Raw genomic sequence first — 18,130 nt, forward strand, 5'->3', positions numbered from 1 at the left:
CCCCTCCAAACCTCTTTGTCAGGGGAGCAGGGAAAGGAGGAGAAGGCCTCCAGCCTCCTGCCCGCATTCCTAGACACCGACTCACTGCGCCGCCCACTGCCACTGAGCAGGAGCTGTGTGAAGTGTCAAGAGTTACGCTCACGGGCCCCGGCCCCAGTCGCTTTGTGGCTTGCTTGTGTTTTCTTCCTTTTTACTCTGTCCATCCATTGGAAATCAGAGGATGCAATAAGAAGATAATTTGCTAGTTCCACATTTAATTTGGGGCTCCCTCCTAGCCTGATTGAATTGCAGAGGAACATAATTTTTTTTTCTTTTTTTTTTTTTTGGTGAGAAACAGCTCTGTATCTGGGAGAAAGAGTTTCTAGCCCTCTAGCCTGGGGCTGCTCTTTCGGTATCCTGTTTTCCCTCCCTTCTGCCTCACCCCCCCTCAGTGGCTCTTAGGTGACCTCCCAGCCAAGAATGATCCTGATTCCTTCAAGGCCAGCTCAAGAAATTTAAGCTCAGTTTAAGGAAAACAGGGAGCCCTCTGGAACCTAGAGACCTAGCCATGGCCCAGACAGAGGCAGGGACCTGCCGGAGGCCCCCTAGCTAGCCCACGGTAGTTGTAACAATAGTCTTAATGATATTAACAGCTAACATTTATCAATTCTTAATGCGTTCCAGACTTGGTGCCAAAGGCTTACGTGCAGCGCATTGTCGCATTCGAGCTCAGACAGTCTGGCTCTGGGCCCAGGTTGAGCTCCAGTGCAGCGTGGTAGGATGTGGGCCCTACTGTCTGGTCTGGGTTTGATGCCTGCTTCTTTCCTAGCTGTACAACCAGATGACTCATGAGCAGTTTGGCCCCTCTGTACCTTGCAGGAGGGGTCATGACACTACCAAATGGCCGAGGTTAAGCTTCATTCACACATATTACTGTGGGCAGTGCCTGCTGTGGGGAGTGACCATCCAGCACACACTGCCCTCAGCTGCTTCTGGGGCAGAAGTTGGGTCTCTGCAGTGTAGACAGACATGTCTGGATTCTGTACAAACGCCAATGCCATTCTTCACCATTAGCAGCCATGTGCACAACGCCAACTTGTGGACACACTGGCCACTTAACTTTTTTGGTTTTCTCAAGGTAGGGTTTCGCTGTAGCCCAGGCTGACCTGGAATTCACTATGTACTCTCAAGGTGGCTTCCAACTGACAGCCTTAACTGCTAAGCTATCTCTGCAGCCCCCTTTAACTATTTTTTAATACTTATTTACTTTATTTATTGGGGGGGAGGGTAATGTCACGACTTCCAGTCACTATATTTGAACTCCAGGTGCATCTGGCTTTTTGTGGATATTGGGGAATCAGACCTAGGCCATCAGGCTTTGCAAGCAATGGCCTTTAACTGCTGAACCATTTCTCCAACCCAACTATTTTTTAAATATTTTATTTATTTATTTGAGAAAGAGAGAATGGGCATGCCAGGGCTTCTAGCCAGTGCAAACAGACTCCAGATACATGCACCACCATGTGCATCTGGCTTACATGGGTCCTGGGGATTCAAACCTGGGTCCTTAGGCTTCGCAGGCAAGTACTTTAACTGCTAAGCCATCTCTCCAGCCCAACTATTTTTTATCTACCTGTGATATAAGGTTTATAAATGGTGGAGGGGGTCAAAAGCAAAAGTCTATTTCGTGACATGAAAGTGATATGAAATTCAAATGTTGGTGTCTACAGTAGTCGTATTGGGTCACGCCCGTATCTGTTTATATTTAATATATGCTGCTTTGGTGTTAAAATTGCGTAGTTGACCAGTTGTTAGAGTCTGTATGACTTCCAGCATCTGAACTATTTATCCTCTCCCCTTTTACAGAAAAAAATGTTCAAATCCCTGCTCTAGACACATACTTACTGGGTTTGAAATTTGTTTTCAAACTAGTGACCTCCTCTAAACGTTAGATTCCTCGGCCTGTTAAATGGGTGTAACATCTATCCTGTACACTGGCACTTAAAATAAGATAGAAAATAGATGTTGAAAGCTGGGCACAGTGGCACACACCTTTAATCTCATGACTGAGGAGGCAGTGGTAGGAGGATGAATCACTGTGAGTTTGAGGCCAACCTAGGGACTACAGAGTTCCAGGACAGCCTGGGTTAGAGCAAGACCCTACCTTGAACCCCTCCTCCCCCCAAAAAAGAAAGAAAACAGATGGCAAGCACATACGTCTTAAGTGCTCAGTAAATGGGAGCTTGTTCTTATAATGCCAACTAAGCCCATTACCCCACCCATCATGTCCCTGTGCCCAACTGAAAGAACGGGAAAAGTTGCCGTGTAACCCAGCGCTCACCTTTGCCATGACTTTCCCGCCACAGTTCACAGTGACAGATAGCAGCTACTGAGTGACTTCTGTCCGCCTCTTTCCAAAGGCAAGGGGGAGTACCTGGTGGGAAAGAGCCCATGTCACATTGCCAAATCCATCAGTGAGGACTCAGTCTCTTCCAGCAGCCCTGCAGGGGGCTTTCTCGATGGCTTGGCCAGCCTCACAGCTGGGACTCTTCAAGTACGCTCCCAGTTCAGATCCCCAGGCTCACCCTTCCCACCAGGTACCCCAGGCCATGTCCTCCATCTAGCTGCCCAGTGGACAGTGAAAGAAGCACCCCACTACCCTGCTGCGAGCTGTGGGTGGCTCTGAGGGTGATGAGGTAAATGAATGAGAAGGCATGAGTGACCCGGGCTCCAGTGTGCTGACCGAAAGCTTTGAAAGGTGTTTCCTTGAAGAGGCCAAATAATGGGTCTGTGTTTAAATTCCAGCGCTGCCACTGATTGGCCTTTTTTTTTTTTTCAAGGTAGGGTCTCACTCTGGTCCAGGCTGACCTGGAATTCACTACGTAATCTCAGGGTGGCCTCCAACTCACAGCGATCCTCCTACCTCTGCCTCCCGAGTGCTGGGATTAAAGGCATGCTCCACCATGTCCAGCTCTGATTGGCTCTTTTAAAAAGTAATTTTTGGGCTGGAGAGGTGGCTTAGCGGTTAAGCGCTTGCCTGTGAAGCCTAAGGACCCCGGTTCGAGTCTCGATTCTCCAGGACCCACGTTAGCCAGATGCACAAGGGGGTGCACGCATCTGGAGTTTGTTTGCAGTGGCTAGAGGCCCTGGCGCGCCCATTCTCTCTCTATGTGCCTCTTTCTCTCTCTCTCTCTCTGTCGCTCTCAAATAAATAAAAATAAACAAAAAAATTTTAAAAAAAAAGTAATTTTTATCCCACTTTATTTGTTTGAAAGAGAAGAAAAAGAGGCAGCTAGAGAGAGAGAGAATGGACATGCCAGGGCCTTCAGCTGCTGCAAACAAACTCCAGTTGCATGCGCCACTTCGTGCATCTCTTTTACATGGGTCCTGGGAAGTTAAATTTGGGTCCATTGGCTTTGCAGGCAAGCACCTTCACCCTCTAAACCATCTCTCCAGCCCTGATTTTTAAATTTTTGTTTTGTTTTGTTTTTCAAGGTAGGGTCTCACTCCAGCCCAGGCTGACCTGGAATTCACTATGGAGTCTCAGGGTGGCCTCAAACTCACAGCGATCCTCCTACCTCTGCCTCCCGAGTGCTGGGATTAAAGGCGTGAGCCACCACGCCCAGCTGATTTTTTTAATTTTTAATTTTTTTTATTATTACTTTTTGTAGTCTCACGGTTGCTTCAGACTCACAGCAATCCTCCTTCCTACCTCTGCCTCTGGAATGCTGGGATTAAAGGCACATGCCACCACACCTGGTGGCTTTTTTTTCCCCCCTTAGGTAGGGTCTCACTCTAGTCTAGGCTGAACTGAAATTCACTATGTAGTCTCAGGGTGGCCTCGAACTCACAGCAATCCTCCTACCTCTGCCTCTGGAGTGCTGGGATTAAAGGCATGCACCACCACATCCGGCTTGTTTTTGTTTTTGTTTTGTTTTGTTTTGTTTTATGAGAGAGGGAGAGAGAATTGGCGTACCAGGGCCTCCAGACACTGCAATTGAACTCCAGGTGCATGCACCCCTGTGCGCACATATGCAGCCTTGCACACTTGTGTCACTTTGTGCGTCCGGCTTGGGTGGGACCTGGAGAGTTGAACATGAGTCCTGAGTCCTTAGGCTTCTTCGCAGGCAAGCGCCTTAAACCGCCAAGCCATCTCTCCAGCCCCTATCAGTGAGCCACTTAATCTCTTGGCACCGTTTTGTGCTGACCTATGAAGTGGGGGTAACTCCTGTCTCGGAGAAGAGTTTGCAGACCGCGTTCGCCACGTGGAAACACCTTAGGCATCCATCGACTGATACTCTGGGCCCTGTTTCCCTGTCTGAAGCACAGCCCTGCTCCACAGTGCAAGTGGCCGGTTCTTGTGGCTGCCCCCAGACCAGGCAGAGGGAGGAAGTGGGATGGGGGTCCCTAACACCAGCCCAGACCTGAGGGTAGCTCTGCAGCGCCGCCTCGGAGCGCTCCCTTCGTGGGGGGGGGGGGGGGGCGTGGCTCTGTCTGGAGATGGCATCCAGTGCTTTCCACCTCTCTGTAGCTAGTGTCCCGCGGGCAGCTCTTCAGGCTGGGGACACTGGGGCTCAGATGTGCCGGCCCCATCTCCTGCACGGTGCTGCCCAGCGCCCTGGGGATGGACGCCCCGCCAGCCCCCGCTTATTGTCTGCGGCGCCGGCCTGCAGCCTAGCTCCCGCCCCTTTCTGCAAGGTCTGTTTCCTAACCGCTGCTCCAACCACGCACCTCGCTTCTGCAGGAGCCCCTCCTCTTCCTCCCTCCCTCGCTGGGGTGGGACTGGAGGACCAGGCTAACTTGACAGCCGCGCTTCTTTCTTAGCCAGTCGCCCGGCCCCGGCCCCGGAATGCCTGCGGCTCTGTAGCCCCAGAGAGGTGCTTCTCCCCGGGAGTCCCAGAGGGGCGGCTTGGGCTTCCAGGAACCAGGGAAGGAGCCGCTCCAGCCATGTGCCCCCGTGGGCATCGGCCGGGGGGCCGGGGGCCCGGCGTCCTCTCGCTCGTCCCGCGGCCCCGGAGGCAGAGGTGAGCCCCCCGGGCAGCCGGCCCCAGCCCGAGGTGCCGGAGCCCGACCTGTCATGGTGGCCCGCTGCGGCCGGCCTGAGGCACTCCCAGACGGGTTTGCAGCTGAGCCTGCTTGTCTGCTGGCGTGGGGCGAAGATGGGGAGTTACTTGTCCGTCCCAGCTTACTTCACCTCCAGAGACCCCTTTCGGTAAGTGGGTCCTCTCCCCGCCCGGCCCCCCCCCCCCCCCCGATCCTGAAGGCTGGGCAGAGGCCTCGCCCGGTCCACCGCGCTGACTTATCCCTCGGCCGCTGGTGCTGCCAGGCAGCCGCCGGAGAGCTGATGCCCAGGCGAAAGCAGCCCGCCGGGTCCTGGGGGCGGTGCGGGGCACGGAAGGGTGCTCCCGGAGGCCCCTGCTCCGCTTCCCTCCCCAGGCGCACCTTGGAGTGACGGGCTGCAGGGACCGAGCACAAGCGGGGAGCACAAGCGGGGTGCCGCACGTTCCCGTAGCTCCCGCATGTCTCTCCTGCAGGCCATGCCGCCTGCCCAGGAATTTGTCCCAACAAGCAGGATGGGCAGGTTTTGCCAAACTGGAAGCGGGCAAGGCCTGGGCGTGGGTACCCTGGTACACTGTAGGCACCGTATAAACCTTTGTTCTGTCGGTGGCAGGCACTTTTGCCCCTGGCCTTGGAGGGTTTCTGAACTCCCAGGTGAGTGGAGCTTCTGGGGCACCCCCCCCACACACACACTCCGTTCCTTGTCAGTCTCCAGACCTGACTGTCTGCAAGAGCCCCTCTCTCTGGGGCTTCTCAGAGGGAGGTGTAGAAATTTTCTTCCTCTGACCTGCCTGTCTTTTCTCTCTGCCCCACCTCCAATAGAAACTCCCCAGGGGGTTTCTGGCCCTCTGGGTCCCTTCTGAATGGAGCCATTCCTGGCCGGGGTGGAGCTTGTTTTTATTCTCTGGGAGAAGCCTGTTGTTCCAATGACTGCCTCCCCCTCACCACTGGACCTGCTTGACTTTTTCAATCCCAGTTTCCCCAGCCCAGCTTGGTAGCCAGGTCTCACGGGCCAGCCGGGAGATCAGTCAGGTGGTGGTCCTTGGACGTAAATGCAGATTACCATGTGGTTTCACTGAATCACTAGGGCCTGGTAGAGAGCTGGGAAGCAGCTGGACCAGGGAGGAGAGACTGACTGGTCTTGGTACTGACTGTACGGGGCGTTGTACTCAGCATTTTATTCTTTAATCTCTCCAGCCTATAGAGATTATATCTGTGCCCATTCCGCAGATGAGGCAACTAGTTTCAACAGAGGTGACATGCAGGCTCCCCTAGCCTGCTCTTTCTGAGTTTCTCCTCCTCCAGGGGTAACTTCTCTCTCCCCCAGGAGCTTGTTCTCAGTGCTTCCCTGGCCTTGCAGAAAGCAGCAGAAGGGATATTTTGCCTGCTGAAGAGATTCTTTCCTGAAGCAAGTTTTTTGAATGGTACTTCTCTTGAGTTTAGGAGGTGAATTTTGTTTGTTTGTTTTGTTTTGTTTTGTTTTGTTTTGTTTGAGGTAGGGTCTCACTGTAGACCAGGCTGGCCTCGAACCCACAACGCTCCTCCTACCTCAGCCTCCCAAGTGCTGGATTAAAGACATGTGCCACCACGCCTGGCTAGGAGGTGATTTTTTTTTAATTAATTAATTTATTTATTTGACAGAGAAAGAGGGAGGAGGAGAGAGAGAAAGAGAGAATGGATGCACCAGGGCCAGGGCCTCTAGACACTGCAAATGAACTCCAGACGTATACACCTCCTTGTGCATCTGGCTAATGTGGCTCCTGGGGAATCGAACCTGGATCCTTTGGCTTTGCAGGCAAATGCCTTAACCGCTAAGCCATCCCTCCAGCCCTGAATTTTACCGCGTGGAATCAAGATGCCAAGCGTTGCAGTAGCCACTTCTGCAGGCCCTCATGTTCCCCTTAGTCCTAGAAAGGCCACTGGGGGGAAAGGTTGTTCCTTTACGAACAGTGTGCTTCTTTTAAAGAGTCTTTTGGGTCAGGATATCTCTCTGGAGGTAGAGCAGACAATAAACTGCTCACCCGGACCTTTGAGGGCCACACGTCCAGTGCCTCCCAGGTTTGGCTGTCCCTTTGTCTAGTTCTGCCCCAACCTCCAGGCAACCTGATGACCTCACCTCCACCCCCCTCCCAAGCTCTGTTTGCCCAGCTGGAACCCAGGGAGCACTGACTTGTAGAGCCTCTGCTGTCTATTAAATGACAGGCCACGTTCCTGAAGCCACTGCTGAAAGATAGCCGGCACACAGGGCCCCAGAGGAGGCCCGAACCAGCTCTCAGACTCAGTCACTGCGCGGTCAGAAAGCTGCTGCTGTCATCTGTTCCCTCCCTAGACCTAGAATGTAGACATTAGAGGTCCTAGGCCCCCAAAACAGGATCCGTGCTGTTCTCTGTCAAGTAAAGTCCTTGACCCTCAGGCCTCTGGAGGAGTCCGGTCCACAAGAGCTCCGAGCTGTGGTTGCAAGGAAGGTGACGCAACCAGATTCCACGGGGACATGATCAGGCGTGACTGGGTGAGGGAAGAAAGAGGGAGCAGGGAATGAAGAACTTAATTTCTGAGCCCTGTACTCCCCGCCTGGCAGGAGGCCTCACTTGGCAGAGAGGGCCCTGTCTTCTGTGCCTGTGCCACTTGTGTGCGGGGCACAAACTCCCAGGTGTGCTCGTGGGCAAGAGCAACCTCACATTGCAGCTTGGAGAAGTAACCTTTCTCGTGAATGCTGGGAACTGGATCCAGAGCCTCTCACATTTCTAAGCAAGTGCTCTACTGTTGGAGCTGTATCCCTAGCCTGGGGAGCGGCCTGTGTCTGACATCTTTAAAGAATATTCTTTTGTCGGCGTGGTGGCACACACCTTTAATCCCAGCCCTTGGGAAGCAGAGGTAGGACCACCTTTAGTTTAAGGGCACCCTGAGACTACATAGTGAATTCTGGGTCAGCCTGGACTGGAGTGAGACCCTCCCTCAAAAAATCAAAACAAGAATAATAATATTCTTTTTATAGAATTTCCTTTAGTGTCCAACATTAAGTTAGTGAGCTTGGTTAATACTTTATCTCTTGAAGAAAATAAGTGCATCTCTGTATTCTTTTTAAAGTATATTTTTTATCTATTTGACAGAGAGAGAGAGAGAATAGGCATGCCAGGGCATCCAGCCACTGCCAAAGAACTCCAGATGCATGCGTCACTTTGTGCATCTGCCTTATGTGGGTCCTAGGAAATCCAACGTGGGTCCTTTGGCTTTGCAAGCAAGCACCTTAGCTGTTAAGCCATTCCTCCAGCCCACATCTTTGTATTCTAAAGCAACCTGTGTTTAAAAGAAAAAATAGAGGCTGGAGGGATGGCTTAGCAGTTAAGGCATTTGCCTGCAAAACCCAAGGTCCCATATTCAACTCTCCAGACACACAAAGATGAGGCAGGCGCAAGGTTTCACATGCCCCACTAGGAAGTGCAGTTGCCTGGAGCTTGATTGCATTAGCTGAGGCCCTGGTGTGCCAATTCATTCTCCTTCCCTCCCTCCCTCCCTCTCTCTCCCTCTTTCTCTCCCTCTCTCTCTCTCTCTTTCTCTCTCCCTCCCTCTCCCTCTCCAAAAGAAAAGGGGGGTGGGGAAAAGGCTTAGTGGTTAACCATGGCATTTGCCTGAGGAGCCTTAGGACCCCAATTCGATTGCCCAGGACCCATGTAAGCCAGATGCACAAGGGCTACATGTGTCTAGAGTTCGTTTGCAGTGGCTGGAGGCCCTGGTGCGCCCATTCTCTCCCAGATCCCTATCTGCCCCTTCCTCTTTGTTTCTCTCTCTCTCAAATAAATAAATTTTTGGTTTTTCGAGGTAGCCCAGGCTGACCTGGAATTCACTATGTAGTCTCAGGGTGGCCTCAAACTCACATTGATCCTCCTATTCTGCCTCCCGAGTGTTGGGATTTAAGGCGTGTGCCACCACACCCAGCTTAAATAAAATATTTTTTAAATATATTTTAAAAAGGAAAAAGTAGGGCTGGAGAGATGGCTCAGCAGCTAAAGGCACTTTAAGCCCTGCTGATTGGGGCTTGATTCCTCAATACCCATGTAATGCCCCACAATTGACGCGTGGAGTTTTTTCAGTGGCAAGAGGCCCTGATGTACTCATTCTCGTTCTTTCTCTCTCACTATCTCTTACCTGTTGGTGCTTGCAAATAAATAAATAAAAATATTTTTAAAATACAGCTGGGCATGGTGGTGCACGCCTTTAATCCCAGCACTTAGTAGACAGAGGTAGGAGGATGACCATCTGGAGAATGCATAGTGAATTCCAGGTCAGCCTGGGCTAGAGTGAGACCCTACCTTAAAAAATAAAAAATAGGACTGGAGAGATGGCTTAGCAGTTAAAGCACTTGCCTGCAAAGTCTTAACGACCCAGGTTCAATTCCCCAGTACCCATGTAAGCCAGATACACATGGTGGTTCAGGCATCTGGAGTTTGTTTGCAGTGAATAGAGGCCCTGGCACACCCATTCTCTCTGTCTCTATTTATCTGCCTCTTCACTCACTCAAATAAATAAACGTAAAAAATAAAAAATAGCCAGGCTTGGTGGCACACACTTTTAATCCCAGCACTTGGAAAGCAGAGGTAGGAGGATCGCCATGAGTTTGAGGCCACCCTGAGACTACAGTGAATTCCAGGTCAGCCTGGACTATAGTGAGACCCCATCTCAAAAAACCAAAAAGTAAATAAATAAAGTAAAAAAGAAATAAGAGGAAAAATGGGAGCAGGAGAGATGGCTCGGTGGTTAAAGGTACTTGCTTATAAAGTCTGGCAACCCAGGTTCAAATCCCCAGTACTTATGTAAAGCCAGATGCACAAAGTAGCACATATATCAAGTTTGCTTGCAGTGGCAGGAGGCCCTGGTGTGTTTATACTTTCTTTGTCTCACTGTCTCTGCCCGTCTGTCTCTTTCTCTCCCTCTCTATTTATTTGAGAGAGATACAGAAATAGACAGGAAGAGTGAGAGAAAATGGGCACGCCAGGGCCTCCAGCCACTGCAGACGAGTTCCAGATGCATGTGTATCCTTGTCCTATGGTTTACATGGGTCCTGGGGAGTCGAGCCTGGGTCCCTTAGCTTTGCAGGCAAGCGCCTTTAACCGCTAAACCATCTCTTCAGCCACCTCCCTCTTTTTTTTTTTTTTTTTTTTTGAGGTAGGGTCTTACTCTAGCCCAGGGCAATCCTCCTACTTTTGCCTCCCAAGTACTGGAATTAAAAGCATGTGTCACCATGCCCACTCTCTCTTTCAAATAAATATGTAAAAAAATATTTTTTAAAGGCTAAAGAGATGGCTTAGCAGTTAAGGTGCTTGCCTGCAAAATCAGAGGACCCAGGTTTGATTCCCAGGACCTACATAAGCCAGATGCACAAGGTGGCACATGCATCTGGAGTTTGTTTGCAGTGGCTTAAGGCCCTGGCACACCCATTCTCCATCTCTACCTGCCTCTTTCTGTCTCTCAGATAAACAAATAAAAATAAATCAAATTAGCCTGGCATGGTGGCACACGCCTTTAATCCCAGCACTTGGGAGGCAGAGGTAGGAGGATCGCTATGAGCTCAAGGCCACCGTGAGACTACATAGTGAATTCCAGGTCAGCCTGAACTAGAGCGAGACCCCTACCTCAAAAAACCAAAATTAATTAAAATTTAAAATATATTTTTAAAAAATTAAATGCCCGTCAAAGGAAAAACTATTGGTAATCCTGCTTAGCTTAACAGTAACTTGGCAGCTGCCTTGGATCAGGTAAATGATCCCCAGTTCTGCAACACACTTGTTTACATTTCCCCTCAACTGAAGGAAGCCCTGTCTTAAACTGCCGTACATCTGTAACACTTGACTTGAAACTACACTTCCTGGCCATAGCGCACGCGCTCTGGTTACGCTTACCTCTTGCAGTTCAGAGGCTCATGTGTCCGGATAACATAGTCTGTAACAATTACAGTTCACTGGGCAGACTTTCAATCCACAGGGTCTGCAGGAAGAAGGAGTTAATAAAGGGACCTTTGGTGGTAAAAGCCTGGGCTCTGGTGGACCTCGGGGAGACAGTGACCAAGGGAGCTCCTCTGTCTCCTGTTCACCCCAGTCTCAGCTCAGAAGCGGGAGTTTGGAAGAAAACACCACAGCCAACTTCCCTCTCTGAGATCCGGGATGAGCATCTGGCTTGGCCTTCCCCGCGACATGGGAGGCCCTGTTCTTCAGTGTCCATAGACCCGCTGCACTGATGACTGCTCCTTAAGTTTGAGAGCTGGCCTGTGAACACCCCGCCTGACGAGTTGGCATGTGTAAAGGCAGGGCCCCTCTCACTTGGCTTCTCCCAACACAGCACCTTGCCGGCTTGTGGTGTCGTCGCACAAAGATGATGGATAGGACTTGGTTAGATCGATTAGATCAGTCGAGATTAGGACCTTCCTTCTCCATTTACAGAAACCAGTTTGGTTCCAGGTCAAAAGCAAACCCATAGTACGTGGGTATGGCAAGGAAAAAGAAGTCGTCATTAGTCCTTGCTGCTCTCAAATTGGAGAGAAAGAAATGAACACTTACTGGGCACCTGCTGTGAGCCAGGCGTCTTATGGGTCATTTATATACATATACGTACGTGTGTGTGTGTGTGTGTGTGTGTGAGAGAGAGAGAGAGAGAGAGAGAGAGAGAGAAAGAGAGATTTTCATAACCCTGTTTTCTCTACTGATTCAGAAAGCCAAAGTTTGGATCTGCACCAACGCACTGAGGTGACCAATGTGTCCTCACCCACGTTGTTTCTGCCCAGCCCCTCTGTAACGTTCTGGGAGACGGGCTTGAGAGGATGTCCTCGTGTGTTCTCTTTTGAGGTTTTCAGCTCAGTATATTCTGGCTCCACAGGAGACAATGGTGACGATGGTGACCTTGGGCTCTCAGCCAGGACAGATTTTGACTTTTCACTTGAAACGTGACAAATATGGAAAGCCGGAGGGCTGGAGAGATGCCTCCCCTCGCTGTTAAGTGTGCTTCATGCGCAAGCATGAGGGCCCGAGGGTGCCTGAACCTGCCAGAGGTTGAGTCTCCCACCTGTCAACCTCTGTCAAAGGGGAGCAGAGACCAGGGAAGCCCACTGCAGGTGCTACAGCGGCATGGAGATGGACCTACACCACACACACAAGCAAGCGAAAAGAAAAGGAAAGGAAGCTGGAAACAATGCTCTAGCTCTGTGAAGAACTGGCCATGACTTTTTAGAATCTGTAGTGGGCCGGGCGTGGTGGCACATACCTTGAATTCCAGGCTGATATAGGAGGATCACTGTGAGTTCGAGGCCAAGTTGGGGCTACTGAGTGAGTTCCAGCCTAGCTTGGGCTAGAGTGAGACCCTGTCTCAAAAACACAAAAATAGGAAGCGGGACATTTTTATTTGTTTTGAGGTAGGGTCTCACTCTAGCCCAGGCTGACCTGGAATTCACTATGTAGCCTCAGGGTGGCCTCGAATTCACAGCGATCCTCCTACCTCTGCCTCCCAAGTGCTGAGATTAAAGGCGTGCGCCACCCTGCCCAGCTGAAGTGGGACATTTTTGAGTAGCACTTTAAATTTCCATAGTGTTGTTCTTTAATGGTCCTACACAACTACTATGGAACAGATCTCCGGAATAAATGGAAAAAAATTGTGCCACTTGACATTCAGTATCTGAGCAGAAGCATCGGGAAGGGTTAACACTCAGAGACTGGAGTTCTCAGAACATCTAGCCTCTTCACTGCCACAGACAAGAATCCTGAAGCCTTGCTGTTAAAGAGATGGCTACCTAGTGAAGTGCACATAGGTGGAGATCCCTTCTTCACTTACATGTCAGGCAACTTGTCAAGTGTCTTGACTTTAGCTTTGCTTTTTAGTCTTATCTGTAAAACAGGGACAGTTTTACCACCTTGCACAGCTTTAGTTTTAGAGTATAAGGAAGGCCCCTCATACAGTGGCTAGAAAATGGTTGACATTGAAATAACAGCAGATGTATTAATACCTTAGCTAGGATGTAGTCTGCAGTGGCCTAAGAGGCCAGTTTTCTATGGCAAAAATAGAGCTTGAGCCGGGCGTGGTGGTGCACGCCTTTAATCCCAACGCTTGGGAGGCAGAGGTAGGAGGATCGCAGTGAGTTCGAGGCCACCCTGAGACTACATAGTGAATTCCAGGTCAGCCTGAGCTAGAGTGAGACCCTACCTCGAAAAACCAAAAAATAATAATAGAGCTTAAAGGACCCATAGCCAGTCCTCTCAGCGCTCCACCTTGCTTCTCTTGAAGACAGCTGTGGGGGTGACTGACTGTGGCTGTGTAACTGGGTGTACCCTTGGAAGGCATTCCTTGACACAGATACGTGCATCGGTGATGTCGCCAGGTGTTCCCAGCAGGCTGGTGTGGCCGTCTGCTGCAAGCCTGCACTCGTTTTCTGCTTGCTCGCCCTCCTGGGCCTGGCCAGAGCGACTGGCAGTGAACAAAAGCAGGATGTTGCCAATAGAAAGGAGGGTGTGTTCTAGTGCTCCTGTGCCCTGCGGTGGTGCACATACCATCATGAGGGTGTAACAGCCCAGGCCTGCAGTTGGGCGCTAATATGTCTGTACTAACTTTTCTACTGAAGACAGGAGAGAGGCAGAACCTGGTGACATGAGCCATGAAGCCTCAGTGCCACCACCTGGGCTCCTGGCTCTTGCCAGTCGTGAGCCACTCTGTTTGGAAGCATTGCTGAAAAACTACTCTGCCCAGCCTTGAGGTCTTGATGCCAAGCCTACCAAGAGCCAATAGGTCGCTGTCCTTTCATAAGAGACTATGCCTACCCAGAGCATTGTCAGGAGGAGAGGCAAGAAGGAAGTCCCTGTGTGTAGTGCTGGCTCTCTGCTAGGCCTCTCCCGCTCGTTCAGAACCACACATAATCCTCATGGCTACCCTGAGAGCTTGTGTCAGAGCTCCTCTTTTACAAGTGAGCAACAAGGTTCTGAGAGCGGAACCTCAGATCATCTTTTGAGTGGGGGGAACACTGATATACTAAGTTAAGTAGATCCAAGGGAGGGCTGGAGAGATGGCTTAGTGGTTAAGCGCTTGCCTGTAAAGCCTAAGGACCCCAGTTCAAGGCTCAATTCCCCAGGACCCACATAAGCCAGATGCACCAGGGGGCGCACACATCTGGAGTTCGTTTGCAGTGGCTGGAGGCCCTGGCGCCCCCATTCTCTCTCTCTGTTGCTCTCAAATAAATAAAAATAAAAAAAATTCAAAAAAATACTATGCTGAAGAAGATCCAGGGGAAATAGTCATTTCATAAAGGGGAGAAATGAGCCCACGGAATGAAAGAGACTTTTCCCTTAAATTTTTTTAAATTTTATTTATTTGAGAGAGAGAGAGGCAGATATAGAATGGGTGTGTCAGAGTCTCCAGCCACTGCAAACTCCAGCCGCATGTGCCACCTTGTACATCTGGCTTATGTGAGTACTGGGGAATCGAACCTGGGTCCTTAGGCTTTGCAGGCAAGCGCCTTAACCTCTAACCATCTCTCCAGCCCTCTTTTGTTCATTTTTACTCAATTCACATATGTGTGCATGCCAGGGCCTCTTGCTGCCACAAAGGAATGCTGTCTGGCTTTACATGGGTGATTGGGGAATTGAACCCAGGTCAACAGACTTTGTAGGCAACCACCTTTAACCACTGAGCCATGGCCCCAGCTCCAGGAAAAGAGCTTTTGTCAAGTGCATGTAGCACCCAAGAAATTGAACCTAGGTCTCTCTCCTTCTAATTCAGAACCCATCCGACATGTGTCCTGCTTTGATTTTGAGCCAGGCACCCAGGACAAGGCCTCACTTTATGCCTCTGACCTCGCTGCACACCTGCTGTATACTCTCATGTCCACAGTCCCTACCTTGCGCCTTCCACAAGAGACTGAAGCTCGGCACCCATAGAACAAAGGGAAAGACACTGAGGAGGAATCACTAGGAGTGTCTGCTGGACATCCTGGAAGACGTGGGCACTCCAGAAAGATGAAGGGCTGTGCAAGGCCTGCTTCTGATCCTTCCCTAGCTCAACAGCTTCCCACAGCTCCCACTGCTCATCCCTCCTACCTTTCCAGTGCTCAGAAATAGCAATAACTGGTCTCTCACCCTGCATTAAGTTTTTTTTTGTCTGTTTGTTTGTTTGTTTGTTTTGTGGGGTTTTTTGGTATTTGCTAGCAGAGAGAGAAATAGAAGAGAGACAGACACATAGAGAATGGGTGTGCCAGGGCCTCCAGCCACTGCAAAAGAACTCCAGACACATGCGCCCCTTGTGCATCTGGCTTACGTGGGTCCTGGGGAATCGAACCTGGGTCCTTTGGCTTCACAGGCAAACTCCTTAACTGCTAAGCCATCTCTCCAGCCCTATTATTTAGTTTTATTTAGACCATAGAAGGTAGGGAAGACACTTTGTGTATCTGTCTTCTATACCTGCATTGCCTAGCAAGCTATGACGATATTATTGTGTGTGCCTTGCGAAATGTTTTCTCACACACACATTAATTTATTTGGTTCTCACATTGACCCTTGATAATAGGATCCTATTAGTTCCATCTGGTCAATAAAGCATTTGGGAGGCAGAGGCAAAAGTATTGCTGTGAGTTCAAGGTCAGCCTGGGCTAGAGTGAGACTCTTATCTCAGAAAAGCCAAACAGGGTGCTGGAGGGATGACTTAGTGGCATACAAAGCCAAAGGACTCAGGTGCAATTCCCCAGGACCCACGTAAGCCAGATGCACAAGGAGGCACATGCATCTGGAGTTCATTTGCAAGAGCTGGAGGCCTTGGCATGCCCATTCTCACTCACTCTCTCCCTCTTTCACTGTGTCAAATAAATAAATGAATGAAAAAGAAATTTAAGAAAGGAAAAGCAAAACAGGGCTGTAGAGATGGCTCAGCAGTTAAGGCACTTGCCTGCGAAGCCTAAGGACCAATGTTCAACTTTCCAGGTCTCACATAAGCCAGATGCACAAAGAGACACAAGCGCACAAGGTCACACATGCGCACAAGGTGGTGCACACATCTGGAAATTGATTGCAGTGGCTGAAGGCCCTGGTGTGCCAATTCTCTCTCGTTAAAAAAGGCAAAACATGGTGGCGCACGCCTTTAATCCCAGCACTCGGGAGGCAGAGGTAGGAGGATCTCCCAGAGTTTGAGGCCACCCTGAGACTACATAGTGAATTTCAGGTCAGCCTGGACTACAGTGAAACCCTACCTCAAAAAAAAAAAAAAAAAAAAAGGCAAAACAGCCAATGTGGTGACACATACCTTTAATCCCAGCACTCAGGAGGCAGAGGTAGGAGGATCGCCATGAGTTCGAGGCCACCCTGAGACTACATAATAAATTCCACATCAGCCTGGACTAAAGTTAAACCCTACCTTTAAAAAAAAAAAAAAAACTGGGTGTGGTGGTACACGCCTTTAATCCCCCTCAGGAGGCAGAGGTAGGAGGATCACAGTGAGTTCGAGGCCAGCCTAAGACTACATGGTGAATTCCAACTCAGCCTGGGCTAGAGAGAGAGACCCTGCCTCAAAAAACAAAGGTCGGGAGGCAGAGGTAGGTGGATTGCTGTGAGTTCGAGGCCACCCTGGTACTACATAGTGAATTCCAGGTCAGCCTGGGCCAGAGTGAGACCCTACCTTGAAAATCCAAAAAAAGAAAAACAAAGGGAAACAGCTATGAGAGGCAGGCTATTTTAGTAACCATTGATGAAATTTTAATATGGACAACATATAGTGTGAAATTACTGTTAGGCTTCTTAGATCTGACAATATTTGTCACCTGGCTAGAAAGCTTCACCTCTCATCAGGTCAGGGGCTTCTCTAAGGTCCTCTCTGCACAGACAACTTTCGTTGTCATCCCCCGCACCCCCAAACCTTTTTTTTTTTCTTTTAAGATTTTATTGACTTATTAGGGAGAGCGGGGAGAGAGAGAGAATGGGCACACCAGGGCCTTTAGTCACTGCAAATGGACTCCAGACGCATGCGCCACCATGTGCATCTGGCTTGCATAGGATCTGGAGAATCGAACCTGGTTCCTTAGACTTTGCAGGCATGCACCATCTCTCCAGCCCCCCCTTTTTTTTCTTCTTTTGGGGTAGGGTCTTGCTGTATGTAGTTCAGGCTGACCTAGGACTAACTATGTAGTCTTAGCATGGCCTCAAACTCATGGCAATCCTCCTACTTCTGCCTCCCAAGTGCTAGAATTAAAGGTGTGCACCACCACACCCAGCTTATCTTTCTCCCTTTCCAAGCCCCCCTCACACGCACAGCTAAGAGCCCCTCGAACCAACCTACTTACCTCTTTCCTGTCAGTTAGACTCTATCCCTTTTTAAAAACAATTTCAGACAGTTGGACGTGGTGGCTCATGCTTTTTAATACCAGTACTTAGCAGGCAGAGGTAGGAGGATTGCTGTGAGTTCGAGGCTACCCTGAGACTACAGAGTGAATTTATTTGTTGGCAAATATGTACATATAGAAAGTAAGAGAGAAAAATAATGGGAGTGCCAGAGCATCTTGCCACTACAAAGGAAACTCCAGATGCCCCACTTTGTGCATCTGGCTTTATGTGGGTACTGAGGAATTAAACCCAGGCCTTTGGGCTTTTGAAAGCATGAAATTTAGCTGCTGAGCCATCTCTGTAGCCCCTCTTTTTTTTTTTTTTTTTTCAAGGTAGGATCTCTCTGTAGCCTAAGCTGAGTTGAAATTCACTATATAGTCTCAGGCGGGCCTCAAACTCGCAGTAATCCTCCTACCTTTGCCTCCCGAGTGCTGGGATTAAAGGCGTGCCTCACTATGCTAGGCTCATGATTTGGTTTTGATGAGTGGAGGTCGATGAGATTTTGTGGCTCATTGAATGATCTGTCTAGATCAGAGGTTCTTAACCGGGATCAAAAGTGGACTCAAAGGAATCCTTTTCTGAGGGAGGCATCTTGGCTCTTAGCAACTTGCAGGCGACATCTCATGGGGTCTGGAGCCTTGTTCACTCTGAAGCAGCTTTCCCTGCAGAGTTGGCACGAAGCTCCTAGCTTCCCTCTACCCCGACTTTGATGAAAGACAGGACTGTCCATTTTGTCATGAAACTAGGAACCAAGGGAC

General features: G+C 49.9%; 1 protein-coding gene across 3 annotated transcripts in view; it reads left to right on the forward strand.

Moving 5' to 3' along the window:
* The window catches only part of Limk2 (LIM domain kinase 2), an 85,871-nt gene that overhangs the window by 46,398 nt on the left and 21,343 nt on the right, over positions 1–18,130 (forward strand). The window contains exon 1 of one of the 3 annotated variants that reach the window (XM_004664082.2): positions 4,538–5,191. The exons of the other annotated variants lie outside the window; for them this stretch is intronic. Within the exon in view, the coding sequence (XP_004664139.2) occupies positions 5,139–5,191 (53 nt within the window). The 5' untranslated portion in view covers positions 4,538–5,138. Of the gene's footprint in view, positions 1–4,537; positions 5,192–18,130 lie in introns of those variants that run through there. 3 annotated transcript variants of the gene reach the window in all.

Source organism: Jaculus jaculus, chromosome 13 (genome assembly GCF_020740685.1).
Source record: "Jaculus jaculus isolate mJacJac1 chromosome 13, mJacJac1.mat.Y.cur, whole genome shotgun sequence".
NCBI lineage: Eukaryota > Metazoa > Chordata > Mammalia > Rodentia > Dipodidae > Jaculus > Jaculus jaculus.